Source organism: Hakea prostrata, chromosome 7 (assembly GCF_041222555.1).
Source record: "Hakea prostrata isolate BN-2017 chromosome 7, UWA_Hpros_2, whole genome shotgun sequence".
NCBI classification, from domain to species: Eukaryota; Viridiplantae; Streptophyta; class Magnoliopsida; order Proteales; family Proteaceae; genus Hakea; species Hakea prostrata.
The window spans coordinates 14,728,767-14,752,627 of NC_142606.1; the positions used below are offsets into that span (position 1 = coordinate 14,728,767).

Consider the following 23,861-nt stretch of genomic DNA (forward strand, 5'->3'; position numbering starts at 1 on the left):
ATTATCCCTTCAATAATGATTATCCCCATCGAGCCATCATTAAGGGATATCCTAATCCATAAGTAGGATTAGGGCAGCCAATTTTACATCGCTTGACCCAACAGGGAAAAGGGAATTGTCAATTATCAACAAACAAACTTATTTACTCATTTTTCATTCTATTAAACGGAACAAATCATGCTTTAGGAATTAATAAAAATATAATTTTTTTTCCAATTCACTTTATATTCTTCAAATAAATGGTGCCTACATGATTTAAACACCCATAAAAGGGAAAATGGAATAGAACATTGGAATATAACCCCTTATTCTATCAATGGATTCAATTAGGGACCACAAAGCACAAAAATCACAATTTTGAATAATCAATCGAATCTTGAACCAACAATAATCTACTAAACAAAAATTTGTTGGAAAATTACATGATTAATTACTTATAAATTTCATCTTAAAAAAATTAGCAAAATTAGTTAAAATTAAGTTTTGAGTTATAAAACTAACAAAAATATTGATTTTTAATCATTTGAACATTTCTACCTCTAAAACGGATCATACTGGCATGGGGATGAAAAAAAGAAAGGAAAATTTCCTTTGGAATAAAATATTGATTTTTTTATTTTTTAGTGTGAATAGTGTTAAGAATAAAAATGTCCAAAGAAGATGAAAAATCAATGATTTTGTCAATTTTGTAAACTTAAACTCAGTTTTTGTTAGTTTAATAAATTGAAATTTTGAGTAACTATTTTGTAAAGAAAAATATAAAAATAATTAATTATGTAATTTTTTTCGTTTTTCATTTGTCTACCCCCTAATTGTTTTTTCTTTTTTCATTTGTCAATTGAAAATGAGTTTGGATCTGCTACCTGTATGGGGAGCATTTTGTGTTCCCAACAGCTTTAAAACCACAAAATACAGTGAGTGAGACCCACAAGTGAAAAAAAAAAAAAATCATTTTTCTATTTATAGATCCCATTGTATTTTCTGGTTATAATGCACCAGAAGAGATGAACCAGATTCGGAGAAAATGGTCAAAACTCAAAAGAATTGCCTCCAACAATGGTCAGTGGCTGTATGTTTCACATTTTCCATTATCATTTTAAAAAGTTAAAATAAAAATTTAATAACAACCTTACGTCACCGGGCAGTAGTTGTTTTTGGCGGGATTTGCCCATGTTGCATCTGGACGCACGGCCCGCACCAAAAAACTCAAGGAATTAAAGTTGAATCCCAAATCTGAAACGTATCTGATCATCAAATCGAAACCTGGAGAAAGGGAAACAGCCCTCTCCTCGTCTTCTCTGCAGGAGCTGATTCATCTATGGTTCGTTCATCTGTTACTTGTCCATATCTTCGAATTGTTGAATCCTATTTCTGCTCTAATTCTTTGTTTTTCTTCTTGTTAGAAACTTTAGGGTTGCGATGATGGAGTTTTCGTTGTATTGCTTTTTGGGATTTTCTCAAATTTCGGATTTCTTTTTGTTGGTAAAACTCAAAATTTCCGATTTGTTTTGAGGCTTTGGTTGCAGATTTATGTTTGAGACTTGAGATTTAACATTGTGTTGTCGTAAACCCTTAGCACGAGAGTATCTTCACCTTCAATTTTGGTTTCTATAGGTTTCTACGAGTGCAATTTGTGGACGATAATCTCATCTGCAGACTGCAATGAAACTTACTTTAGGTATTTTAGGGCATTAATTTTATCTCGCCTATTACATTTCAAACTTAATGTGTAAATAAGCTGGTTCTAATTTGAATAGCTTAAAATTTATTTATATTTGTCTGTTTAGTTGCAATATTGGTGTCGTAGTGACGGCTCCTCTTTTCATTTTTTCATCGTACTCTATACTGCATTGCTTCTCTTTCTTTGGGAGTATCTTTTTTAGGACGTCAAAACTGTAGAACAACAACAAAACAGCCTTATCAAATTTGGAATGGGTTGCCCAACGGAGACCTCGTTCCAGAATTAGGTAAAAGGTTTTACAATTTCATGTTGTTGGATCTCCCTGCTGTGTCCTTGCTGAAGTTGGGAAGAGGGGTCTAGGGAGGTAGTTTGTCAAACTTCAGAGCGTATACTAGCACTTTGCTCTATTTTCTTTCTTAATGCAGATTACCTTTTATGTTAAATGAAAAATACAAAATAGTCTTACCCCACCTAAATGGGGTTTGTCAGGTTGTAGAAAGCATAAAAGGTGATAATCAATCTTGTTTCATGGTCCTCTTTCAGGTTTTGTTGCAGTCCTTATCCGAACTCCATAATGCTACCTCCACTTGATATTAAGGACTTCTTCTAATTCACTTTTAGAAGAGTAAACTGCACGAAATCCCTCTTAAATTATGTTAAAAGTTTTGTACCCTATTGACAACCTGTGCAGTACATATGAAAAGGCAAAAATGGTTTTGTACTTTATTTTCTCCTGTTTATGGTAGGATCTTTTCATCCAGATTGCTAACCAAGAAATATGAAGTCCGTAGGCAATGGTTAAAAGTCTTCGGTGTCAAAACTCTTAAATCTGTCTGACAGGAAAGGGGATCTACATGAGTGATCATATTGATGAAAGTAGTTTGCTTTCTTCATGTGTGCTGGATATAGATTGCATTGGATGGTTTTGGCATGGCATGACTTTAAGATTTCTTTCTTTTGTTCCCCCCATGAATGTTGAAGAACTTAGTTCCTGGAATTTGTTAATGCATTTGTACGGCATTGTTTGTTGTGAGGTGTCACTGTGTCAGTCATGAGCAGATCAGTGATCAGTTGGATCCATATTTTGTAGCTGCCATTAATTCCTCTCCTAGATGTGCATTTATCTGAGTTCTGTTTTCCTTAAATGTGCTTTGATTCTAAGTGTGTTTCTACCTGGTTTGTTACATCAGCTTAAGTTGAATAGGATAAACATAAGTGTGCATTTGGTAACAGTCTTTTCTCAGAACGGAGTTCTTTGCGAGAATCGTTTTATAGCGTTTTTATTAAAGAACGATGGTCTGAGCACAATTTTGACCGTTTAGTAAAATTTGTGTTGAGAACACTTGAGACAATGGAGACTTATAAAAAAAAAATACTTATGAAGGTGGGAAGGAGTTAGAAGTTGTGTGTGAATGAAGTTTGGGTTGAGTGTCCCCTTTTGACGTGCTTTTTGTTTTTGAGAACGATGAAACAAGTTTAAATTGTTTTTCAAAAAGCATTTTCAGACAAGAAAATTGGACCAGTTCGTTTCCTGAAAATGAAAGAACAATCCATTTTACCAAACACTTTTTCACGTTTTGAGAAGAAAAGAATGCCAAAACCTGTTCCTTGGCCCGTTACCAAACACACCCTAAGTGTATATCAAGAATCTGTCCTAGTTCCTGTCAGAAGCTAGTTAAAATTTCGTATATTATGACTTATGCTTTCATGGTTCACTTACTTACATCCCTCATGACATATATTGCTTGTGATGAAATCAGGTATTTGCATTTTTTTAGAATGAAATTGGACGGTCTTTTAGTGGAATGAGTTATCATTCCCTCAACTGTTGATATAATGATAGCAACTAAAGCCTTAAAGTGTTCGTGCTGGAGAACCTACTTGTCACATAAATTAGTTCCAGTTCCATTTTTGGCATCGGGTGCCACAATGTCAAGTTTGGAGGAACCACTGGGTCTTGACAACTTGCCAAACCCGAGCTGCATTGATAGGGTCAGGAGGGTCTCCTCTACTGCTTGCAGGTCGATACCAGATGATATGGCAATGGGAAATCGCTGGATTGAGAGAGGTTGCAGCTTATCTAACGGTTACAAGTAAGTGCAAGATACTCTTTTTCTGCTTTTTTTTTTTCATACATTCATACCCACAACAATTTTCTTTTTCTTTTCTTCTTAAAAGAAGTGAAAAAGAACGATACTATTAAGTGCTTCTTTATCGATCCAAATTTTATTTGATAATAATATACTCAAACCTACATTGACAGCAAGAAACTGCCCCTTTTTCTTCGCCATCAGCAATAATTGTCTATATCATTGTAATCATTGTCCGAAAAAGTCTCTTTGCGTGCCATGAGGAAGCCTTTTCTTGATGGCACTGCTAGTGGTGCCGTGTGGAAGGATGTTATGGCTATGCTTACTGTTGGATGGCTATGGTACAGTCTGGATTGCGCACCTTCCAGGTTTTGTGAAAAGGGCATGCCCGATGCATGAGATTGTTATCCCTGCAGGAGGGTCATAATGTACTTAGCCTTACCCTGCTTCCATAGAGCGGCTGTTTTAAGACTCGGACCATTTGGTCACAACGGTTCGTAGCTAAATTAAATCAATTGATCCTCATTTGTTTGGAAGTTCCTCTTGTACTTTCAGTGTTTATGTTTGCAACCATTTTTTGTCTTTTGAGACCATGGCCCTAACTGTGCACAAAATTGTGATCTTGACTTTTCATGTTGCCTTGGTGGATGGTTATTATTCATGGTGATGATGATGATTGGCCGTTTTCATAGAGTTCGTGTCTTAGAGGAATTTGGTCATTTGAGAAGTTTCTTTTTCATATTCAGAAGCAGCATGGGGAGGGGAGATAACTGTATTCTTTGCTTCGCTACTGTTAAGATTAGAACACTGCAAAGAAAAGGACGTAGCCTTTCTTTTAGCTTCATTTTCTTTCTTATTCTATGTTGTTGTAGAAATGTCTGGAAATGCAGCAAGGAGTTTCTAAAAGGAAATTTCTTATGAAAATTCGTTTCTCAGTCTGTTAGGCTGTAGCTGTATTCTACTTTCAAACTGTATCTTTATTAAAACTTCACAATTGGATTTTTCCTACAGTGAAGACTATACAAGAGATACATTTCCAAGGAGGAGGCAGACCAGGTATGGGTTGCATGGAGGCTCCTCAAAACGGACTTTAAGTTTGGTTGAGAACCGGTACCATAGAGTATTTGGAGGCGTCTGTGATTCGTATGTGCCAAATCGTCACTATTCTGATTGCAGTGGCAATGGTGTAAGGGGTGTAACGAGCAATGTTCAGGTTTGTTGGAATTGTTGGAATCCAAATAAATTTTTTTGTTTGGGTGGGTTGCACATTTTTCCTTCTGGTTTTGGCTTCTTTTTATTATTATTATTATTTTTATATTTTTTAAAATTCATAAATTTACTGCATAAATTCGAAGTGCATCTGGTTTTTATTCTTAATTTAAATGCATGAATTTGAAGACTTGAACAATTTCTTTATCCCTGAGCTGTATACCCATATTCAACAATGCATAGCTTTGTCTAGCCAATTACGGAGTCTGCTTACCGCACGTAAAACTCCTGTTGACATTTTTCTTTAGTCCTCTCTTTCTGATATGTATAGGTGATCTAGAACCTGATTGTGCTTTAATCTGCAGATTTTGCATGGGATCCCAAACTATGTAAAGATTGTCGAAGTTGGGCCAAGGGATGGATTGCAAAATGAGAAAAATATGGTGCCTACAGCTGTAAAGATTGAATTGATACAAAGATTAGTTTCTTCTGGATTGCCTGTTGTTGAGGCAACGAGTTTTGTTTCGGCAAAATGGGTACCACAGGTAGTTTACGATTATTTCTCTCCTTCTTTTCTTACTTCCAGAACACCTGCTTCTGTCTGTGTGTTTGGCTGTTTCCAGCATGCCTATAGTTTTTCTTTCTCTTTTGCTACTTTTTATTTTTATTTTTTTTGTTTTGGTTTCTTTCCCCCCTTTGTTATTTTGGGGGGGGGGGGGGGGGGAGAGGATAGCCAAGCCTAGAGTATCATAAATTCATACCCTATCTGATGAGTCTCATTATCTTGCAGAAGAAGCGGACCAACCTTCCTAAATAAGCACCTTCATTTATTTCTGCCATCTTTCGACACGCATATGTAACTTGTGTAGACATGGACATTGTCAGATATATTCACCCTAGATATAAAGCAGAGACATGGATGTAAGAATTTAGTTGATTGGTAATCATAATATTGTGTTGGAAAATTCTAAAATAGGTCATGCCAAGGTCCTTGACAGGGCATTTGAACTACTTGATTCATGGATTATGTTGACCCTGAAGAGTTACGAGTAACCGAACATTATTTTAGTTGTTTGTCATACTCTTGAAGAATCTCATTAGTAGCTACCAGACACCTCATGTAGGAACGAAATAAATTTTCTTTGACTTAGATTTATATAAACAAATTAGCAAGATGCTATGCTGATGAGAATATATCTCTTAATGCAGGTTTCAGCTGGTGACCCTTCTTGTAAGTCTTAACTGATATTGAAAAACTTTCTTGTTCTAAAAGTCATTTAAGGGCATGATTCAATTTCCTGGGAGTTTCAGTTCCCTTTATTGCCTAACCAGTTGAGATATCTATCATCAATTCAATGTTTTGCATTGACAACCTCTTGGAAGACATTTATGCTTTTTGCAGAACTCAAATTAATTTTGTTGAAATTCATTTAAAATCTATATTGTCATTTACACTATTCTTGATCTTTATTTATGTTTTGTGAACTATTGCTTTTATTGTCATTATGTTAATCCTCTGATTAGTTTTGTTTCCTGTAATTTTCTTGGAAGCAAATGATTTTGGTATTTTCTTAGATCTAGGTTTTCACCCAAAACACTTTGTTTTAATTTCATCCATCAGGAAGGTTTAAGCCCCTCTAAGGACAGTCAAAATTTCAATATATTACACTGGTTACAGCTTGTTTGGTCTGTAATTCTGTTTCTCCCTTGTGTTGCTTGCTAAAAGCTTTGTTTTTTGGGTGGTTTTCTCAATTTCGTGCTTCCTTTTGATTGGGACATTATGTGTTTGATTTATCAAAACTAAATTCATGAAACTTAGCAGATCCCATTTAGTTGGGACAAGACTACTTCTTGTTGAAATAAATGAAACCATCTTTGAATTATTTCATCCATGTTTCAGCTGGCAGATGCGAAGGATGTGATGGCAGGAATACAGAATGTGGAGAGTGCTAGATTACCTGTTTTGACTCCTAACCTTAAAGTAACTTTCTTATAAGGATTGGAAATCCATATTGCAAATTATGCTGAATTTCATATTAAAGAGCAAGTTGTTGATTGATTTTGTGTGCTTGCAGGGGTTTGAAGCTGCAGTTGCAGCTGGAGCTAAGGAGGTTGCAGTCTTTGCCTCTGCTTCTGAATCCTTTTCAAAGTCAAACATTAATTGCAGCATTGATGAGAGTCTTCAGCGTTATCGAGCTGTTGTTCAGGCTGCAAGATCACTTACCATTCCTGTTCGTGGGTATGTTAGTGGTCTTTCATCTTTCTATTTTTCCCTTCCCGTATATTCAGATTCTTTAACAAACAGAGTTTTACAGAGTTTTTCTTGACTTTATCTGCACCATACTCCAGTCTTGCATTCATATACATGTGAGATGAAAATCTAAGGAAGATTCTTATTTTTGTTAACAAATGAAATTGTTGGATTCTACTAGGAGTTCAATTAGAGTTTGTATAGGAGTTAAATTAGAGTTTGTATTCATGTAGAATTCTATTCCTTGTAATTGTGTACTTTCCACTTAATTATAAATAGAGGGCTTGAGATTATTGATCAATAAGCCATTCTACCAACATAGTGTTTCTCAACATGGTATCAGAGCCTAAGTTCAATTAGGATTTATCTTTTTTTTTTTTCTTTCCTACAAAACCCATCGCAGATTTCCTGCAAAACTAATTGCAGAATTTCTCTATCTTTCTTCTGCAACAATCTTTTTTTTTCCTTCTGCAAAACCCATCACAGATTTCCTGCAAAACTAATTGCAGAATTTCTCTTATCTGAATTCTGCAACGGTTTCTTCTGCAACCACCGTTGCAGAATTTTTCACTTTTCTAAAAACTTTATGTAACCAGCTCCTTGATTACCACAATAGGGAAGAAAAAATCAGAAGGAAAGAAGAAGAAAAGAAAGAAAAGAAGAGAAGCACTACCGCTTCTGCTTGTCGCTGCTTGCTGCATCGCTCAAAACTCACCGCTGCTGCTTGCTGCTTTGCTCAAAACTCACCGCTGCTTGCTGCTGGCAAGTAGAAGGAAAAAAAGAGGCAAGTAGAAGAGAAGAAGCTGCCTTGCTTTGAATCGAACCAAGTTTTTTTCTCCTCCCTTCTCCTCCACGGAACAACAATCGTAGGTTAGAGGGGTTTGGTTTTGTAAATTTAAACTAGTTTAGGGATATTTTGGTAATTTTGCATATTGCCAGGGGCTTATTTGAAAATTTATAAAATTTTAAGGGCTTATGTGTAAATACACATAATTTCAGGGGCCTAATTGAAAATTTATAAGTTTTCAAGGACTTATTTGCAAATTTACACAGTTTTAGGGACTCATGTGTAAATTAGCATAATTACAGGGACTTAATTATAAATTCAGATTTGTTAGGGACGTATTTGTCATTTTCCAAAAAAAAAAAAGGTATTTGGACCCATTGCTCTTTGGACCGTGTTTGTTTGCTTTTCAGGTATCCTGGAAATGTATATTGAGTGATTAAGTGCATGTTTAGGAAAATTTTATCTCCTCAGGTTACCTTCAATTAGTATAATGTTGAATTAAAGTACTTTCTTGGTGTACTTTGTTTCAACAATATATTAATTGGAGGTAACCTGAGGAGATACTGTTCACGTGTTATCATTATTTAGAATTGTTTTGGGTTGTTCGGTTATTGCATTCTGCAACATTTTTGTTACTTCGAAAGGTTGAAGATTGAAGAACTGCAGATAATTTTGTCAACATGACAACTATTGATGGTACTTCTGCTCCTACTAGCTCCGAACATTACCCCACTCTTCATCCTCTTTTGGTAGGCTTTGATGGGACAAATTATTTGATTTGGTCCCAATCTGCTTACCTAACTATTGCCGGAAGAGGACTTGTTGGACACATTACGGCACCACTATCAAACCTACTACCACAGGCGTTTCACAGGATAAATGGATCTCGAATGATTCTCTTATTATGTCATTTCTTTTGAATTCCATGATACCAAATATTGCCCGTGGATATCTATTACTTGATATTGCAACCCAAATCTGGAAGGCTACTACTGAAACATATGGACGGTTGGGGAATGATGCACATGTTTATGAGCTATGAAAGAAGCTTCATTAGACTACCCAAAAGGAACTGACTGTGGCCCAATATTATGCTGAGTTGCGCTATCTTTGGTAGGAGTTGGATCATTATGGGGATTATTAGTCCACTAATCCAGATGATGTGACTACTTATAGAAAGCACATCGATAAGATTTGGGTATATGACTTCTTGGCAGGTTTGAATGTGGAGTATGATCAGATCAGAGTGCAAGTATTAAGTCGTTCTCCCTTGTAATGAGGATAATATTTTTTATGAAGCCTTGCTGCGAAGCAGATTCATTCTACTTATTTACCTTCTCTTCATAGTAGAAAAACTATTCCTTTTATGTTAATTCATACTGATGTGTGGGGTCCCTGCCGACGTGTGTCTATTATTGGCCATAGGTACTTTGTTACTTTTATTGATTGTCACTCTCGTTCTACATGGATTTATCTTTTAAAACAAAAAAAATGAGGTTTCCGATGTTTTTGTGATTTTCATAATATGATTAAAACTCAGTTCAATGCCACTGTGAAGATCCTTCGCAGTGACAATGGCACAAAGTATATTGATGGTGAATTTCAGAGATATTTCTCTGACTTTGGCATAATATACCAAACCAATTGCGTTGATACGGCTGCCCAAAATGGGGTTGCTGAAAGGAAGAATCGGCATCTCTTAGAGATAGCCCGTTCCATTATGATTGCTATGAATGTACCTGACCAATACTGGGGTGATGCTATACTCACTGCTTCTTACCTTATGAATAGGATGCCCAGTAGGATACTTGGTTTTAAATGTCCTAATGAGATTCTTTAGGGAGCCTCTTCTTTTGTTATTTTTCCCAAAGGTTTTTGGATGCGTGTGTTATGCCAGAATCAGAGCCCACCGAGTAAGCTGGCTCCCCGCGGCCTACGTTGCATATTTTTGGGGTATTCTGCTACTCAGAAAGGGTACAAATGTTATCATCCTCCTTCTAGGAAAACCATTGTATCCATGGATGTAATTTTGAATGAGTATTGCCCTTACTATACACCTCTCCAGGGGGATAGTCCTAGAGGAGAGGTGTTCTTTCCGACTCTAGATCTTCCTATCACACACCAACACAATTTAAGAGTCCCAGAAGAGTTTCCTGATTAGGGGGAGACTTTGGCCATTATAACTGAGGACTCTAATCCTCCTCCTTCGTTTTCTGAACCATGTGAAGAACCTAGTCAGGGGTAGACCACTCCTGTGAGACACACTGTTGGGGTCTTTCAAAACCAGATTGACCAGAATAAGGAGGTGCAGACTTATCAGAGGAAGAATTACAACCGGCTAAAACAAGTGGAGAAGGTGATACATTACCACTTCAGTCTCCTGCTCAGAATCAGATTCTACTGTTCCCTTTAAGGTATTTTCTTCTGATCTTCCTATTGCTGTTAGAAAAGGGGTCAGATCTTGTACTAAACATCCCATAGCTAAATATGTTTCTTATAACTCTTTGTTTGACTCCTACCGTGCTTTTATATCCTCTCTGTCATCTGTATCTGTTCCTAAAAGTTGGCAAGAAGCCTATGCTGATAAAAGATGGAAGGCAGCTATGGTAGAGGAAATGCAGGCAATGAAGAAAAATGACACTTGGGAGCTGGCTACACTTCCTCCAGGAAAAAAACCAGTGGGTTGCAAATAGGTATTTGTGGTTAAACAAAATATGGATGGATCAGTCAACAAGTTGAAAGCTAGACTAGTTGCAAAGGGGTTTACCCAGACCTATGGGATTGATTATTAGGAGACCTTTGCCCCTGTTGCGAAACTAAACACTGTCGGATATATGTTGTCTATAACTGTGAACAAAGACTGGAACTTTGCACCAATTAGACGTAAATAATGCCTTCTTATATGGGGAGTTAACAGAAGAAGTCTATATGGAAATCCCACATGGCTTCTCCGATGACAATACTACAAGGAAAGTTTGTTGGTTGAAGAGGTCAATTTATGGGTTAAAACAGTCTTCTAGATGCTGACACCTCCTGAAAGCATTGACTTCTATTGGGTATAAACAAAGCAATGCTGATCATACTCTATTTGTCAAGAAGTCAGGTACTAAAATCACACTTCTCATTGTCTATGTAGACGATATTGTCATCATAGGGAATGATGGTGAAGAAATTCAAAAGTTAAAGGACTTTCTTGGCAGAGAATTTGAAATTAAAGATTTAGGGAAGTAACAATATTTCTTAGGGATTGAGGTGGCTCGATCAAAGAAAGGTATATTCCTATCCCAAAGAAAGTATGTCCTAGATCTATTATCAGAAGTGGGAATATTGGGGTGTAAAGCAGTTGATACCCCTATTGAAGCCGGAGCTAAACTTAAAGAAAAAGAGGGAGAATCAGTAGACAAAGGAAGATACCAAAAGCTGGTAGGGAAGCTTATTTACTTGTCCCACATCAGGCCAGACATCGCTTATGCTGTAGGGGTAGTGAGCCAATTCATGCATGATCCATATTTAGCTCATATGAAGGCTGTTACCAGAATACTACAGTATTTGAAGGAAACTCCTGAAAAAGGAATACTTTTGTCTCCCACTGATAATCTAAAAGTAGAAGCATATACTGATGCAAACTGAGCTGGATCTCCAGACAGGAAGTCAATTTCAGGTACTGTACATTTGTTAGAGGTAATCTAGTTACTTGTGAGCTACTATGGTTGAAAGGATTGCTACAAGATATTGGAGTCCAAGTTCCAAACCCTTTGATGTTATATTGTGACAAAAAGGCTGCTATTAGTATTGCTAATAATCCGGTGCAACATGATCGAACTAAGCATATTGAAATTGACTGGTTTTTTGTCAAAGGAAAGTTGGAACAAGGGCTTATTTGCATGCCTTTTGTAAGATCTAGAGACCAAGTAGCAGATGTTTTCACTAAGGGTTTGAAAGAAAGAGATTTCCTTCCTATTGTAGGCAAGTTGGGCATGAGTAATATCTATGCCTCAACTTGAGGGGGAGTGTTGGATTCTACTAGGAGTTCAATTAGAGTTTGTATAGGAGTTAAATTAGAGTTTGTATTCATGTAGAATTCTATTGCTTGTAATAGTGTACTTTCCACTTAATTATAAATAGAGGGCTTGAGATCATTGATCAATAATCCATTCTACCAACATAGTGTTTCTCAACATAAATGTTTCTCAACATAAATGTTTCTCAATTTTGTAACTCTATGATACATCTGCCAACTCCGCAAAAATTAGCTTAATCTCAGTCAATGTATTCCTAATACCAAACAAACAAAAAAAAGAATTATCCATATATAATTGTACATTATATAATGCTTGTGTTTTCAACACATGATTGGATGGGTCCTCAAGCACACGTATTAGGTATAAGACTGTGCCCACATTGGCACAACGCACTATTAACTTGTGTTGGACAGCCAGATGACCTCCAGCTGGTCTTCTCAAATGACATTTTTATGTAATGCTCAATTACTGATTTGATTTTGTTTTCTAGCCGTAGGGGAGCTTATCATCGTTATTTCTATTGGTACTGTTACTTTACTGTTATTGCTATTGTTATCATTATCATTATCGTTATTGCTTTTATTGTTATTGTTTTTATCATTAAAGTGCACTAGCACATTCAGTATCTTGCCTAGGGGTTCTGATTTGAAGTTATTGATTTTCTTTTTCAATAGTTATGTATCATGTGTCGTTGGGTGCCCTGTGGAAGGACCGATTCCTCCATCAAATGTAGCATATGTGGCAAAGGAGCTTTCTGAAATGGGTTGCTTTGAGATCTCCCTTGGTGATACAATTGGGGTTGGGACACCAGGTAATATTTCATGTTGCTTTTTTTCCCTTAAAACATCCTATTTCATTACTGGTAGAGGCACTGACATATAGAACTAGGAACTGTCCTTTGGACCATAAATTTCCTTCTTCATAGAGAGCTTTAATAAGTGGTATGTAGTTGTATTACTTCCATACTAACATTGATATCTTATTACCATGAAAACATTAAGTTTGTGACTTTCCCTTGTATGTTAAGTGCCTACACATGTGAATATTTTGGATGACAAATTGGGTATACTGAACCATATGGTTGCCTTCTTAATGAAGACCTCCTGAAACCCTTTTATAATGCTTTCCGTTTAACATGCATGATGATTGCTACAATTTTCCTCGTTAAAGGTTAAAGGTCAAGTTTCATTATTTTGGGTCCCAGAATCAGTACTTTTTGGTTGTTAATGTGCTTGTGGCTCATGGTCACTATTCCAAGTCGCCACAGCCTAGGTAGACTTGCTTAGTAAACCATTTTTGCTGGCCTATACTATCTAATTGACCTTCTGCTTGGTCTTAAGAATGAATGACCAGCATCTGTTTAACAAATTTTTTCCCCACTTCTTGCCTTCTGCAGTTAGTTGCAGTTGCATGAATTATTTTTTCCGAAAATTGTGATGTATAGATGACCACTACTATTCATGGAGTGTTCCTTTTTTAGAACTAATATTGTTGAGAAACACGATATTGGTAGAATGGCTTTTTGATCAATGATCTCAAGCCTTCTATTTATAATTAAGTGAAAAATACACTATTACAAGGAATAGAATTTTACATGAATACAAACTCTAATTTAACTCCTAGTAGAATCCAACACTCCCCCTCAAGTTGAGGCATAGATATTAGTCATGCCCAACTTGCCTACAATAGGAAGGAAATCTCTTTCTTTCAAACACTTAGTGAAAACATCTGTTACTTGGTCTCCAGATCTTACAAAAGGCATGCAGATAAGCCCTTGTTCCATCTTTCATTTGACAAAAAACCTGTCAATTTCAATGTGTTTAGTTCGATCATGTTGCACCGGTTATTAGCAATTCTAATAGCAGCCTTGTTGTCACAACATAACATCATAGGGTTTGGAACTTGGACTCCAATATCTTGCAGCAAACCTTTTAACCATAGTAGCTCACAAACTCCACAAACCATAGTTTTATATTCAGCTTTGGTACTAGATAGAGCTACCACATTTTGTTTCTTACTTCTCCAAGTAACTAGATTACTTCCAACAAAGGTACCGTAACCTGAAATTGACTTCCTGTCTGGAGATCTAGCCCAGTTTGCATCAGTGCATGCTACTACTTTTAGATTATCAGTGGGTGACAAAAGTATTCCTTTACCAGGAGTTCCCTTCAAATATTGTTGTATTCTGGTAATAACCTTCATATGAGTTAAATATGGATCATGCATGAATTGGCTCACTATCCCAACAACATAAGCGATGTTTGGCCTGGTGTGGGACAAGTAAATAAGCTTACCTACCAGCCTTTGGTATCTTCCTTTGTCTACTGATTCTCCCTATTTTTCTTTAAGTTTAGTTCCAGCTTCAATAGGGGTATCAATTGCTTTACACCCCAACATTCCCACTTCTGATAATAAATCTAGGACATACTTCTTTGGGATAGGAATATACCTTTATTTTGATCGAGCCACCTCAATCCCTAAGAAATACTGTAACTTCCCTAGATCTTTAATTTCAAACTCTTTGCCAAGAAAGTCCTTCAACTTTTGAATTTCTTCACCATCATTCCCTGTGATGACAATATCGTTTACATAGACAATGAGAAGTGTGATTGTTAGTACCTGACTTCTTGACAAATAGTGTATAATCAGCATTGCTTTGCTTGTACCCAATAGAAGTCATTGCCTTCAGGAGGCGTCCAAACTAGCATCTAGGAGACTATTTTAACCCATAAATTGACCTCTTCAACCAACAAACTTTCCTTGTAGTATTGTCATCAGAGAAACCATGTGGGATTTCCATGTAGACTTCTTCCGCTAACTCCCCATGTAAGAAGGCATTCTTTACGTCTAGTTGGTGCAAGTTCCAGTCTTTGTTTACAGCTATAGATAACAAAACTTTGGAAGTGTTTAGTTTCACAACAGGGGCAAAACTCATGATAATCAATCCCATAGGTCTGGGTAAACCCCTTTGCAACTAGTCTAGCTTTCAACTTGTTGACTGATCCATCCTTATTTTGTTTAACCACAAACACCCATTGCAGCTCACTGGTTTTTTTCCTGGAGGAAGTGTAACCAGCTCCCAAGTGTTATTTTTCTTCATTGCCTGCATTTCCTCTACCATAGCTGCCTTCCATCTCTAATCAGCATAGGCTTCCTGCCAACTTTTAGGATCATATACAGATGACAGAGAGGATATAAAAGCACGATAGGAGTTAGACAAAGAGTTATAAGAAACATATTTAGCTATGGGATGTTGAGTACAAGATCTGACTCCTTTTCTAACAACAATAGAAAGATTAAAAGAAGATACCTTAAGGGGAACAATAGAATCTGATTCTGGAGCAAGAGACTGAAGTGGAAACGTATCACCTTTCTCCACCTGCTTTAGCCGGTTGTAATTCTTCCTCTGATGGGTTTGCACCTCCTTATTCTGGTCAATCTGGTTTTGAAAGACCTCAACAATTTGTCTCACAGGAGTGGTCTCCCCCTGCCTAGGTTCTTCACATGGTTCAAACAATGAAGGGGGAGGATTAGAGTCCTCAGGTATACTGACAAAAGTCTCCCCTTGGTCAGGAAATTCTTCTGGGACTCTTAAGTTGTGTTTGTGTGTGATAGGAAAATCTAGAGTCGGAAAGAACACCTCTCCTCTAGGACTATCCCCCTAGAGAGGTGTATAGTAAGGGCAAGACTCATTAAAAATTACATCCATGGATACAATGGTTTTCCTAGAAGGAGGATGATAACATTTGTACTCTTTCTGAGTAGTAGAATACCCCAAAAATATGCAGTGTAGCCGCGGGCGGTGATTCTGACATAACACACATACAAAAATCTTTGGGGGAATAATAAAAAACCAAGTATCCTACTGGGCATCCTATTTATAAGGTAAGAAGCAGTGAGTATAACATCACTCCAATATTGGTCAGGTACATTCATAGCAATCATAATGGAATGGGCTATCTTTAAGAGATGTCGATTCTTCCTTTCGGCAACCCCATTTTGGGCAGCCGTATCAACGTAATTGGTCTGGTGTATTATGCTAGAGTCAGAGAGATATCTCTAAAATTCACCATCAATATACTCTGTGCCATTGTCACTGCGAATGATCTTCACAGTGGCATTGAACTGAGTTTTAATCATATTATGAAAAATCACGAAAACATCGAAAAACCTCATTTTTTTGTTTTAAAAGATAAATCCATGTAGAACAAGAGTGATAATCAATAAAAGTAACAAAGTACCTATGGCCAGTAATAGACACACGTCGGCAGGGACCCCATACATTAGTATGAATTAGCTTAAAAGGAATAGTTTTTCTATTATGAAGAGAAGACAAATAAGTAGAATGAGTCTGCTTGCGTAAAAATGTAGGCTTCACAAAAAAAATCATTCTCATTACAAGAAGAAACTAAATCAGGAAATATTTTCTTAAGAGTTCTTAGAGGGGGGTGACCTAGCCTACGATGCCACTGATGAAGGTCTTATATTACCGAATGGACTTGATTAGAAGATGTAGTCAGAGCAGAAGTAGATCCTTCAATCGGTTCGAGCAAATAAAGTCCATTGTCTAGTTTACTACGTCCAATCTCCTTCCCGGTGACCAGATCCTGGAAGACACAATAAGATGGGAAAAATGTTACTTTACAATTCAAGTCATGTATAAGACTACTGATAGAGAGCAAGTTAGTAGAGAAAGAGGGAACATGTAAAACTTTAGACAAAGAAAGGGATGGAGAATGTTGAATGGTCCATTTTCCAGCAATGGAAGAATAAGAGTCATCAACAATTCAAACTTTATCCTTTCCATAAGTTGGAGAATATTGTAAGAAAAAGGAGGATAAACCTGTCATATGATCTGTGGCTCTTGTATCAATTATCCAAGGAGTAGAAACTGAAGAAACTTGGAAGCTTGTTAAAGTTTTACCTGAAGTAGCAAGGTAGGAGTTGGTTTGGTTAGTAGAGGAAGTAGTGGTAGAGGCTGTACCAGCAGTAGAAGACTGCAGAATGTCGCTGAGTTGCTAACTCCTCTTGTGAAAGACCAACGTCTGCAGAGGGTGTTGTGGAGACTGTCTCAGAAATATGAGGTTTCGGTTTTCCTCTTTTTTGTGCTCTTTTATTCTCAAAATCAGCAGGCTTCCCATGGAGCTTCCAACAATTGGCTTTGGTATGATATGGTTTGTGATAGTATTTACACTTGACAATCTCCTTAGTTGAATCAAATTTAGTGCTAACAGACTGTAAGGCTGATTTTTCCACAATAAGAGCATGAAGCATGGTTAATCAACGTCTTTTCTCACACTGAAAAAGTGCATAAGACTATTCTAGTGTAGGAAAGGGAGAACGACTTAATACTTGCACTCTGATCTGATCATACTCTACATTCAAACCTGCCAAGAAGTCATATACCCGAATCTTATCGATGTGCTTCCTATAAGTAGTCAAATCATCTGGATTAGTGGGGTGATAATCCCCATAATGATCCAATTCTTGTCAAAGAGAGCGCAACTTAGCATAATATTGGGCCACAGTCAGTTCCTTTTGGATAGTCTCATGAAGTTTCTTTCGTAACTCATAAACCTGTGCATCATTCCCCAACTATCCATAGGTTTCAGTAGTAGCCTTCCAGATTTGGGCTGCAGTATCAAGTAATAGGGAATCCCGGGCAATATTTGGATGCATGGAATTCAAAAGGAATGACATAATAAGAGAGTCATTTGATATCTATTTATCCTGTAAAACACCTGCGATAATAGGTTTGATAGTGGTGCCCGTAATGTGTCCAACTAGTCCTCTTCTAGCAATAGTCAGGTAAGCAGAGCGAGATTGGATCAAATGATTTGTTCCATCAAATCTCATGGAAAGAGAATGAAGAGTGGGGTAATGTTCGGAGCCAGTGGGAGCAGGAGTACCATCAATAGTTGTCATGTTGACAAAATTGTTTGCTATTCTTCTGTCTTCACCCTTTCGAAGTAACTGAAACGTCGTAGAATGCAATAGTCGAACAGCCCAAACAATTCAAAAATACATATAAGGAACACATTTTATTATTATTATTATTATAAAGGTGCAAAAACTATGAAAGAAATTACAAATAAACCAACCCTTGAGACATCAAAATATGGTTTGGTCAAAGGATGGATGGTCTGGTCTGGTCTACTGGTTTTTTGGCTAATAGAACTAGAGAAAAAATCTGGTCTGGTCTACTAGTTTTTTTGGCTAATAGAACCAGAGAAAAAAAATCTGGTCTGGTCTATTGGTTTTTGGCTAATAGAACCAATGAAAAAAAGAAAAAAAATATGGTTCTGGTTTGGTCTATTTCATACGATGAGTTTTAATAGGATTTTAGAAGCATCGTAGGTTACCTGTGAAAGACGATGGTGATGGGGATGGAAGCAGGCGAAGGCGATGGTGACGGAAGTAGGCGATGGGGATGGCGACCGAAGTAGAGTTTGAGTCTAGCGATGGCGGAAGTTGCAGTTTTTTTTTTGGTTGAAGAAGGAGATGGAATCTGAAAAAAACTCTCTCAAATCACTGAAAGCAGAGTCGAAGATGCTCGTTATAACTCACGAACTCAACAATGAACGATTTGAACTCACACGGCTCCGTTTCAACCCTAATCGGAAGTAGAGGCGATGGGTTCTAGAGAGATGTCTCGGCAATGGAGGTAGGTCTTCCTCAGCGAGAATTTTTTCTTCCCTTCCCTTCCTTAATATTGGTAGAATGGATTTTTGATCAATGATCTCAAGCCCAAGGTCCGACATGTCGCTCCATGTCGCCGTGTCGGACCGTGGCAATATGGTCGACACGGGTGACATGGGCGACATGTCGCCCGATTTTTGTAACTCGTTTGTCGACTTTAGGGCTCATACTTTTCCGATTACCTTAAAATGAAAATCGAGAAGCTCAGAGCAGATCGAGAGGATCCATTGATTCTGCCTTTTTCTTTTACAGTTCTTGATTTCCATCGCTGTAGCTCCTCAAAAACCAAAAAAGCCGAGGAAGGAACAAAAGCAAGGCGGGGGGACTGTTTTCCTTGTTTCTTCTTCTTCTTCCTGCTTTATCTTGTTGAGCACTTGCAGCGGAAATGGAACTCGACTGCATCAGCCACGGCGTGACGAAGAGAGCATGTGGTGAGCACTCGAAAGATCGTTATGCTCCACAAATCGCCTGGCCTCTGCTATAGCCTTCGTCGTCACGAACAGATTTCTCAGCTGTTCGATTTTAGGTTCAGAGCACTTCTGCACTTGAGCAGCTGCAAGCTTGAGCTGTGTGAATGAACAGCGAACAATCCTTTTCATTTACTGTCTTGTGCTGAACAGCCTGAACTGCTATGCGATTATCTCCGATTTCATTCCGACCAGTTGCTCCAGACGACTCATTGCTTGCAGGTTTACTTTGGGATCTTGTTCTCATCTTAACAGCAACTCAAACTCCGCCGACAACCATTCGAACTTCCAACTTACAGCACGATTGTCGGCAGCCCTGGGCAGGCTATATTCACGGCGTAGTGCTCACACGCATTTCACTTCAATTGTATTTGTATCTCCTCCAATGTCTGCCATGGAAGCGTTACTTGCCCCATTTGCAGAGCTCACTGGACACAACTCCCACGCAACCTCAACCCACCTCCTTTCCATACTCCTCTCCCTCGCACAACCCAATCCGATCCTGCGATGATGTTATCGACGTCGACTTTTCAATCGTCGGCGATATGTCGCCGGAAATCGGCGATATATCGTCGACTTCTGGTAATGTCGGTGTCGCTGGGGGGTGTCGTGTCGCCCCCCAGCGACATGTCGACATATCGCCTCGTGTCGGCGATATATCGCCGACACGAGGAACCCTGCTCAAGCCCTCTATTTATAATTAAGTGGAAAATACACTATTACAAGGAATAGAATTTTACATGAATACAAACTCTAAATTAACTCCTATTAGAATCCAACAAATATATAAGCCAAATACTAAGCTAATGGCCATACAACCCATTGGGCATTCAAAATTAAGCCTAACTGATGCTGGATGCTTGGGGGCTGCTTTTACGACCCTCAGCCAAGGCTTAATAGATTCTTCATCAGATGCCATCTCAGGCCCAAGGCAAGCCCTCCCAGCCATGCATGTAGTTTTTGTTTCAGTTTATTACTAGGAGCACCTTTTTGTTTCCCCATGTATTTCAAATTCTCTTTTTAATCAGTGCATGGTGGACAGTTAAAACCACCCCACAGTAATTAGACAGTTGTTCTCTTCAAAAGGGCTACTGCTGCCTTTTGGAGGGCTACCACCCAGTGTATCATGGTTGACGCTCATCTCTTGTGTAAGCATTCCATTATGTAGCCATCTATATTCACTGTTGTGGTCATGTATTCACTGTTCTCCAGTGGATCTGTTCTGGTAGGGTAGATATGGTGACGTTACATGCCAGAGTTCCAGATTAATTCATTAAATGTCTTAAATGTTTACTGAAACAGCTAATCGCCTGTATATCTCTGTGTAATCAAAGCACTGGATTTGAGTGTGTTGAATATCTTTTAAAAATCATTTATAGGACAAAAAGTACTGTGAACAAACACATGGTGCTCCATTTTGTTATTTATAGCAGGAATGCGCTATTTCAGATGCTGTATTCTCTGCTTCTTATGGATCTAATTGTTTGTGCCTTAAAAAAATGTACAAGCAGCAACAAAATGTAAGGTTCAGAAGTGACTTCTATGCAGCACATATACAAAAAAAAGGGGGAAAAAAAGAAGAAAGAACAATGAACTGCATTATACAGCTAACAGTTGGTTTGCTTGGCAAATCTAAAAGAGAAACTAGTATTTTCATTAACCTCTCTATGTTCAGGTTTTAACAAAGGCATGTATCTCAACATTTCCCTAGTCTATGTTTTTCTTAATGATAAAACTTGTTCTTGTGGTGCAGATCTAGTTTGTTTTCCATTTCAGGCCTCCATCTCTTTTTTTTTCCCCAGTTCATTGTTGCACTTATGTTCTGTTTTCGATTACCTTTTGTCTTTAGGTTCTGTTGTTCCAATGCTTGAAGCTGTAAGGGCTGTTGTCCCTATCAAGAAGCTTGCCGTCCATTTTCACGACACTTATGGGCAATCACTTTCTAATATTTTGGTCTCCCTCCAAGTAAGCAAATTTTAATGATTTCAATTGCGGGTTAAAAGAAGGGAGCATCAATTTTAAATTCTGTTCTTAATTGAGTGACACTGGTGGTAGGATTGAAAATGAAGCTAACCGTCTCTTTGTTAGTAGGGGACGAACTTGGGGCACCACTTTGGTGGGCTGAGGGAAACCTAACCCTATTCTTAATAGTTTAACAGTCAGTTCAATGCTAAATAATATAACCTGGCCCTAATTTAACTTAAACCTGCAGACTATGGTTGCATCTGCCAATATGAGTCGGTTCATTCTAGTATTACATGTGTAGAGACATGTTTCCTGGATTGGCAATCAAGAGAGGCCTTTACTTATTAGCTAATTTTACCATGTTAAGACATGATTTTTGGCATTTTTCTGGTGGATATTAGGATACTCCTGGAGTGTTGACATTTTGCATCTATTGACCCATTCTTAATGAAATTAAGCAACATATACTACTACATTGTTATGCTTGTGATTTCGTCATTAGTTCACTAGATTGTTGACTAATCCTATCTGCCTTGAGCAAACTGTATTCATACTGAAATTACTGCATGAATGGCAATGTAGATGGTCACACCAAGTTTGTTGCCAACTGAGTCTGCTGGTGATAGATCTAAGGAGATTCTCCAGAAAGACTTGAATGCTTGACAATGAAACCCACTCCTTGTATATTGGCTAGGAAACTTATTTGAAAATTGAATTGCTTAAAGTAAATAGAGAATCAATACTAATTTTAATACTGGAAATCAACAGACAGGATTCAAGTATTTAACTCAAAAGAAATTATAGTAGGAACTACAACTAGGAGCCAAGCTCCATGGAAAAGGCAAGAGAGGTAGAGGAGCAGAAAGGCCAAAGGTGATGGAAGTGGAACCTTGTTCTGAAACGACACCTTATAGCGACAAAGTATAAACCAACGCTTACAGCCAAGGGCCAACCCCACTCCTACACCCCTCCCAGGATGATGTGACCAAAGCTCAAGACAAAATCCTTTATGCCTGAAATATCAAACTCCTACAAGGTGGGGCTCCTAACTGAAGCCAGCAATTAGCAGGATAGGCTTGACTCCTGTTGCACCTTATGAGCCACAAGCAAGATTGTCAAATATTCCTGCTTATTCCATCTTACCCACTGATGCATTTTTTTTTATTCTTTTTTAAATTTTGTAACAGATGGGGATTAATATAGTGGATTCATCAGTTGCTGGTCTTGGAGGCTGTCCATATGCCAAAGGTGCTTCTGGGAATGTTGCGACTGAGGATGTTGTCTACATGCTTAATGGGCTTGGGGTGAAGACCAACGTTGATCTTGAAAAGCTCATGTCAGCTGGGGAGTTCATCAGCAGGCATTTAAATCGCACATCTGGGTCAAAGGTAGCAATTGCTCTGAGCAGAAGAATCACAGCAGATGCTTCTAAACTTTAACACTACATTGAAATCCTATGTGACTTTGAAAAATGAAAATGATCGATACCAATATGGAATGTTATCATTGGCATTGTGCTTCATACATTAATACGAATAATGTGAATCAAGCGCCCAAGATCCAGTGAAAATTGTTCTGGATCTCACTATCTCTGTAGAATGGGAATATAGTCCCAATCCAAATAAAGCAGCTGCAATAAATTGCACCAACATTCTGGGTTCAAAGCTTGATTGTGTTGAACTTGGAAACACCTGAGCCATCAAATGAGAGAATCATCTTTCAGGCTTGCTTAAAGACTGAAACTTTTTTCTGAGAATTTCTGTGTTTAATTAACCGTTGAAGTATCAAGCTTTGTCTCTATGTTATTTGGTTAGCTACATGTAGATGGAGAGTTTTAATGGAAAGCCTATGGCCTTTGGCAATCTTTTGATCAGTCAGACTGGTATCGGGCGGAAAATCGTGAACAAGCCAGTACACTGGAATAGGAGTATTTGAAGTGCTCCAGCATTTTATGTATCCCAATTCCCAACTTAATTAATGAGGTTGGCCCTCTATCATCGAAAGTCGCGGATGCAAAGAGAGTAGGGTAGGGTGTGTCGCCAAAGGCATTAATCATTTCTTTATATACTCTCGGAAGCTGTTCCATTGCCTTCACGAGAAGATAAATAGTTCGAGTGGCTCTCAAATAGTCTAATTAAGAGAATTCTATCACTTGCTTGGTTGAAAGATGGCTGAAATATTTGGGCTGCAGGTGAATCCCTGCTGCAGATGAATCCGTCTATGTACGTGCAGACCATGCCAAGAGTGTCCTTTTCAAGCAAATTGTCTTCTGAAATGGACATCAGTGGAAATATTTGAGACCATAATGGGACAAATCGGGGGGCTGAGCTTAAGTAATGCACAATTAATGCAAATACTGAGCTGAGCTGCCTGTGGTCCAGATCAATTCTGGTGGTCGTCTTTTTGGTTTTTTCCTTTTTGGAACTATACCACTGAAACCCAAAAAAGGAAAGAAAAAACAAAATCGACCACCACTTTACATCTGAATTCAAAGCTGTGAATTAATTGCGGAGAATTGAAGCCAAATGACAAATGTAGACACTCTATCAGGTGTGTCATACATGGTTCACACCGCATGGGATGGTTGGATCATACAAGCATCAGATGGGATGGTGTCATACAGGCACCAGATGGGCGGGTTGGGAATTATAATGGATCAATGTTCATTAAAGTATTAAAAATTTATCATG

General features: G+C 37.9%; 1 protein-coding gene across 3 annotated transcripts; it reads left to right on the forward strand.

Annotated features, from left to right (window-relative positions):
* Nucleotides 1–1,172: 1,172 nt before the first annotated feature.
* LOC149010042 (uncharacterized) lies at nucleotides 1,173–22,649 on the forward strand. 3 transcript variants are annotated; one of them, XM_089160322.1, is made up of 11 exons: nucleotides 1,173–1,321; nucleotides 1,404–1,482; nucleotides 1,615–1,678; nucleotides 3,442–3,774; nucleotides 4,783–4,984; nucleotides 5,346–5,525; nucleotides 6,881–6,961; nucleotides 7,056–7,219; nucleotides 12,715–12,851; nucleotides 21,056–21,171; nucleotides 22,359–22,649. In XM_089160322.1, the coding sequence occupies exons 4-11, from the start codon at nucleotides 3,518–3,520 to the stop codon at nucleotides 22,608–22,610; spliced, it is 1,389 nt and encodes a 462-aa protein (XP_089016448.1). In that variant the 5' UTR covers nucleotides 1,173–1,321; nucleotides 1,404–1,482; nucleotides 1,615–1,678; nucleotides 3,442–3,517; the 3' UTR covers nucleotides 22,611–22,649. The 3 variants fall into 3 exon arrangements, with proteins under 3 accessions (XP_089016448.1, XP_089016449.1, XP_089016446.1); XM_089160323.1 differs by lacking the exon at nucleotides 1,404–1,482; XM_089160320.1 differs by lacking the exons at nucleotides 1,404–1,482; nucleotides 1,615–1,678.
* The last annotated feature ends 1,212 nt before the right edge of the window (nucleotides 22,650–23,861 follow it).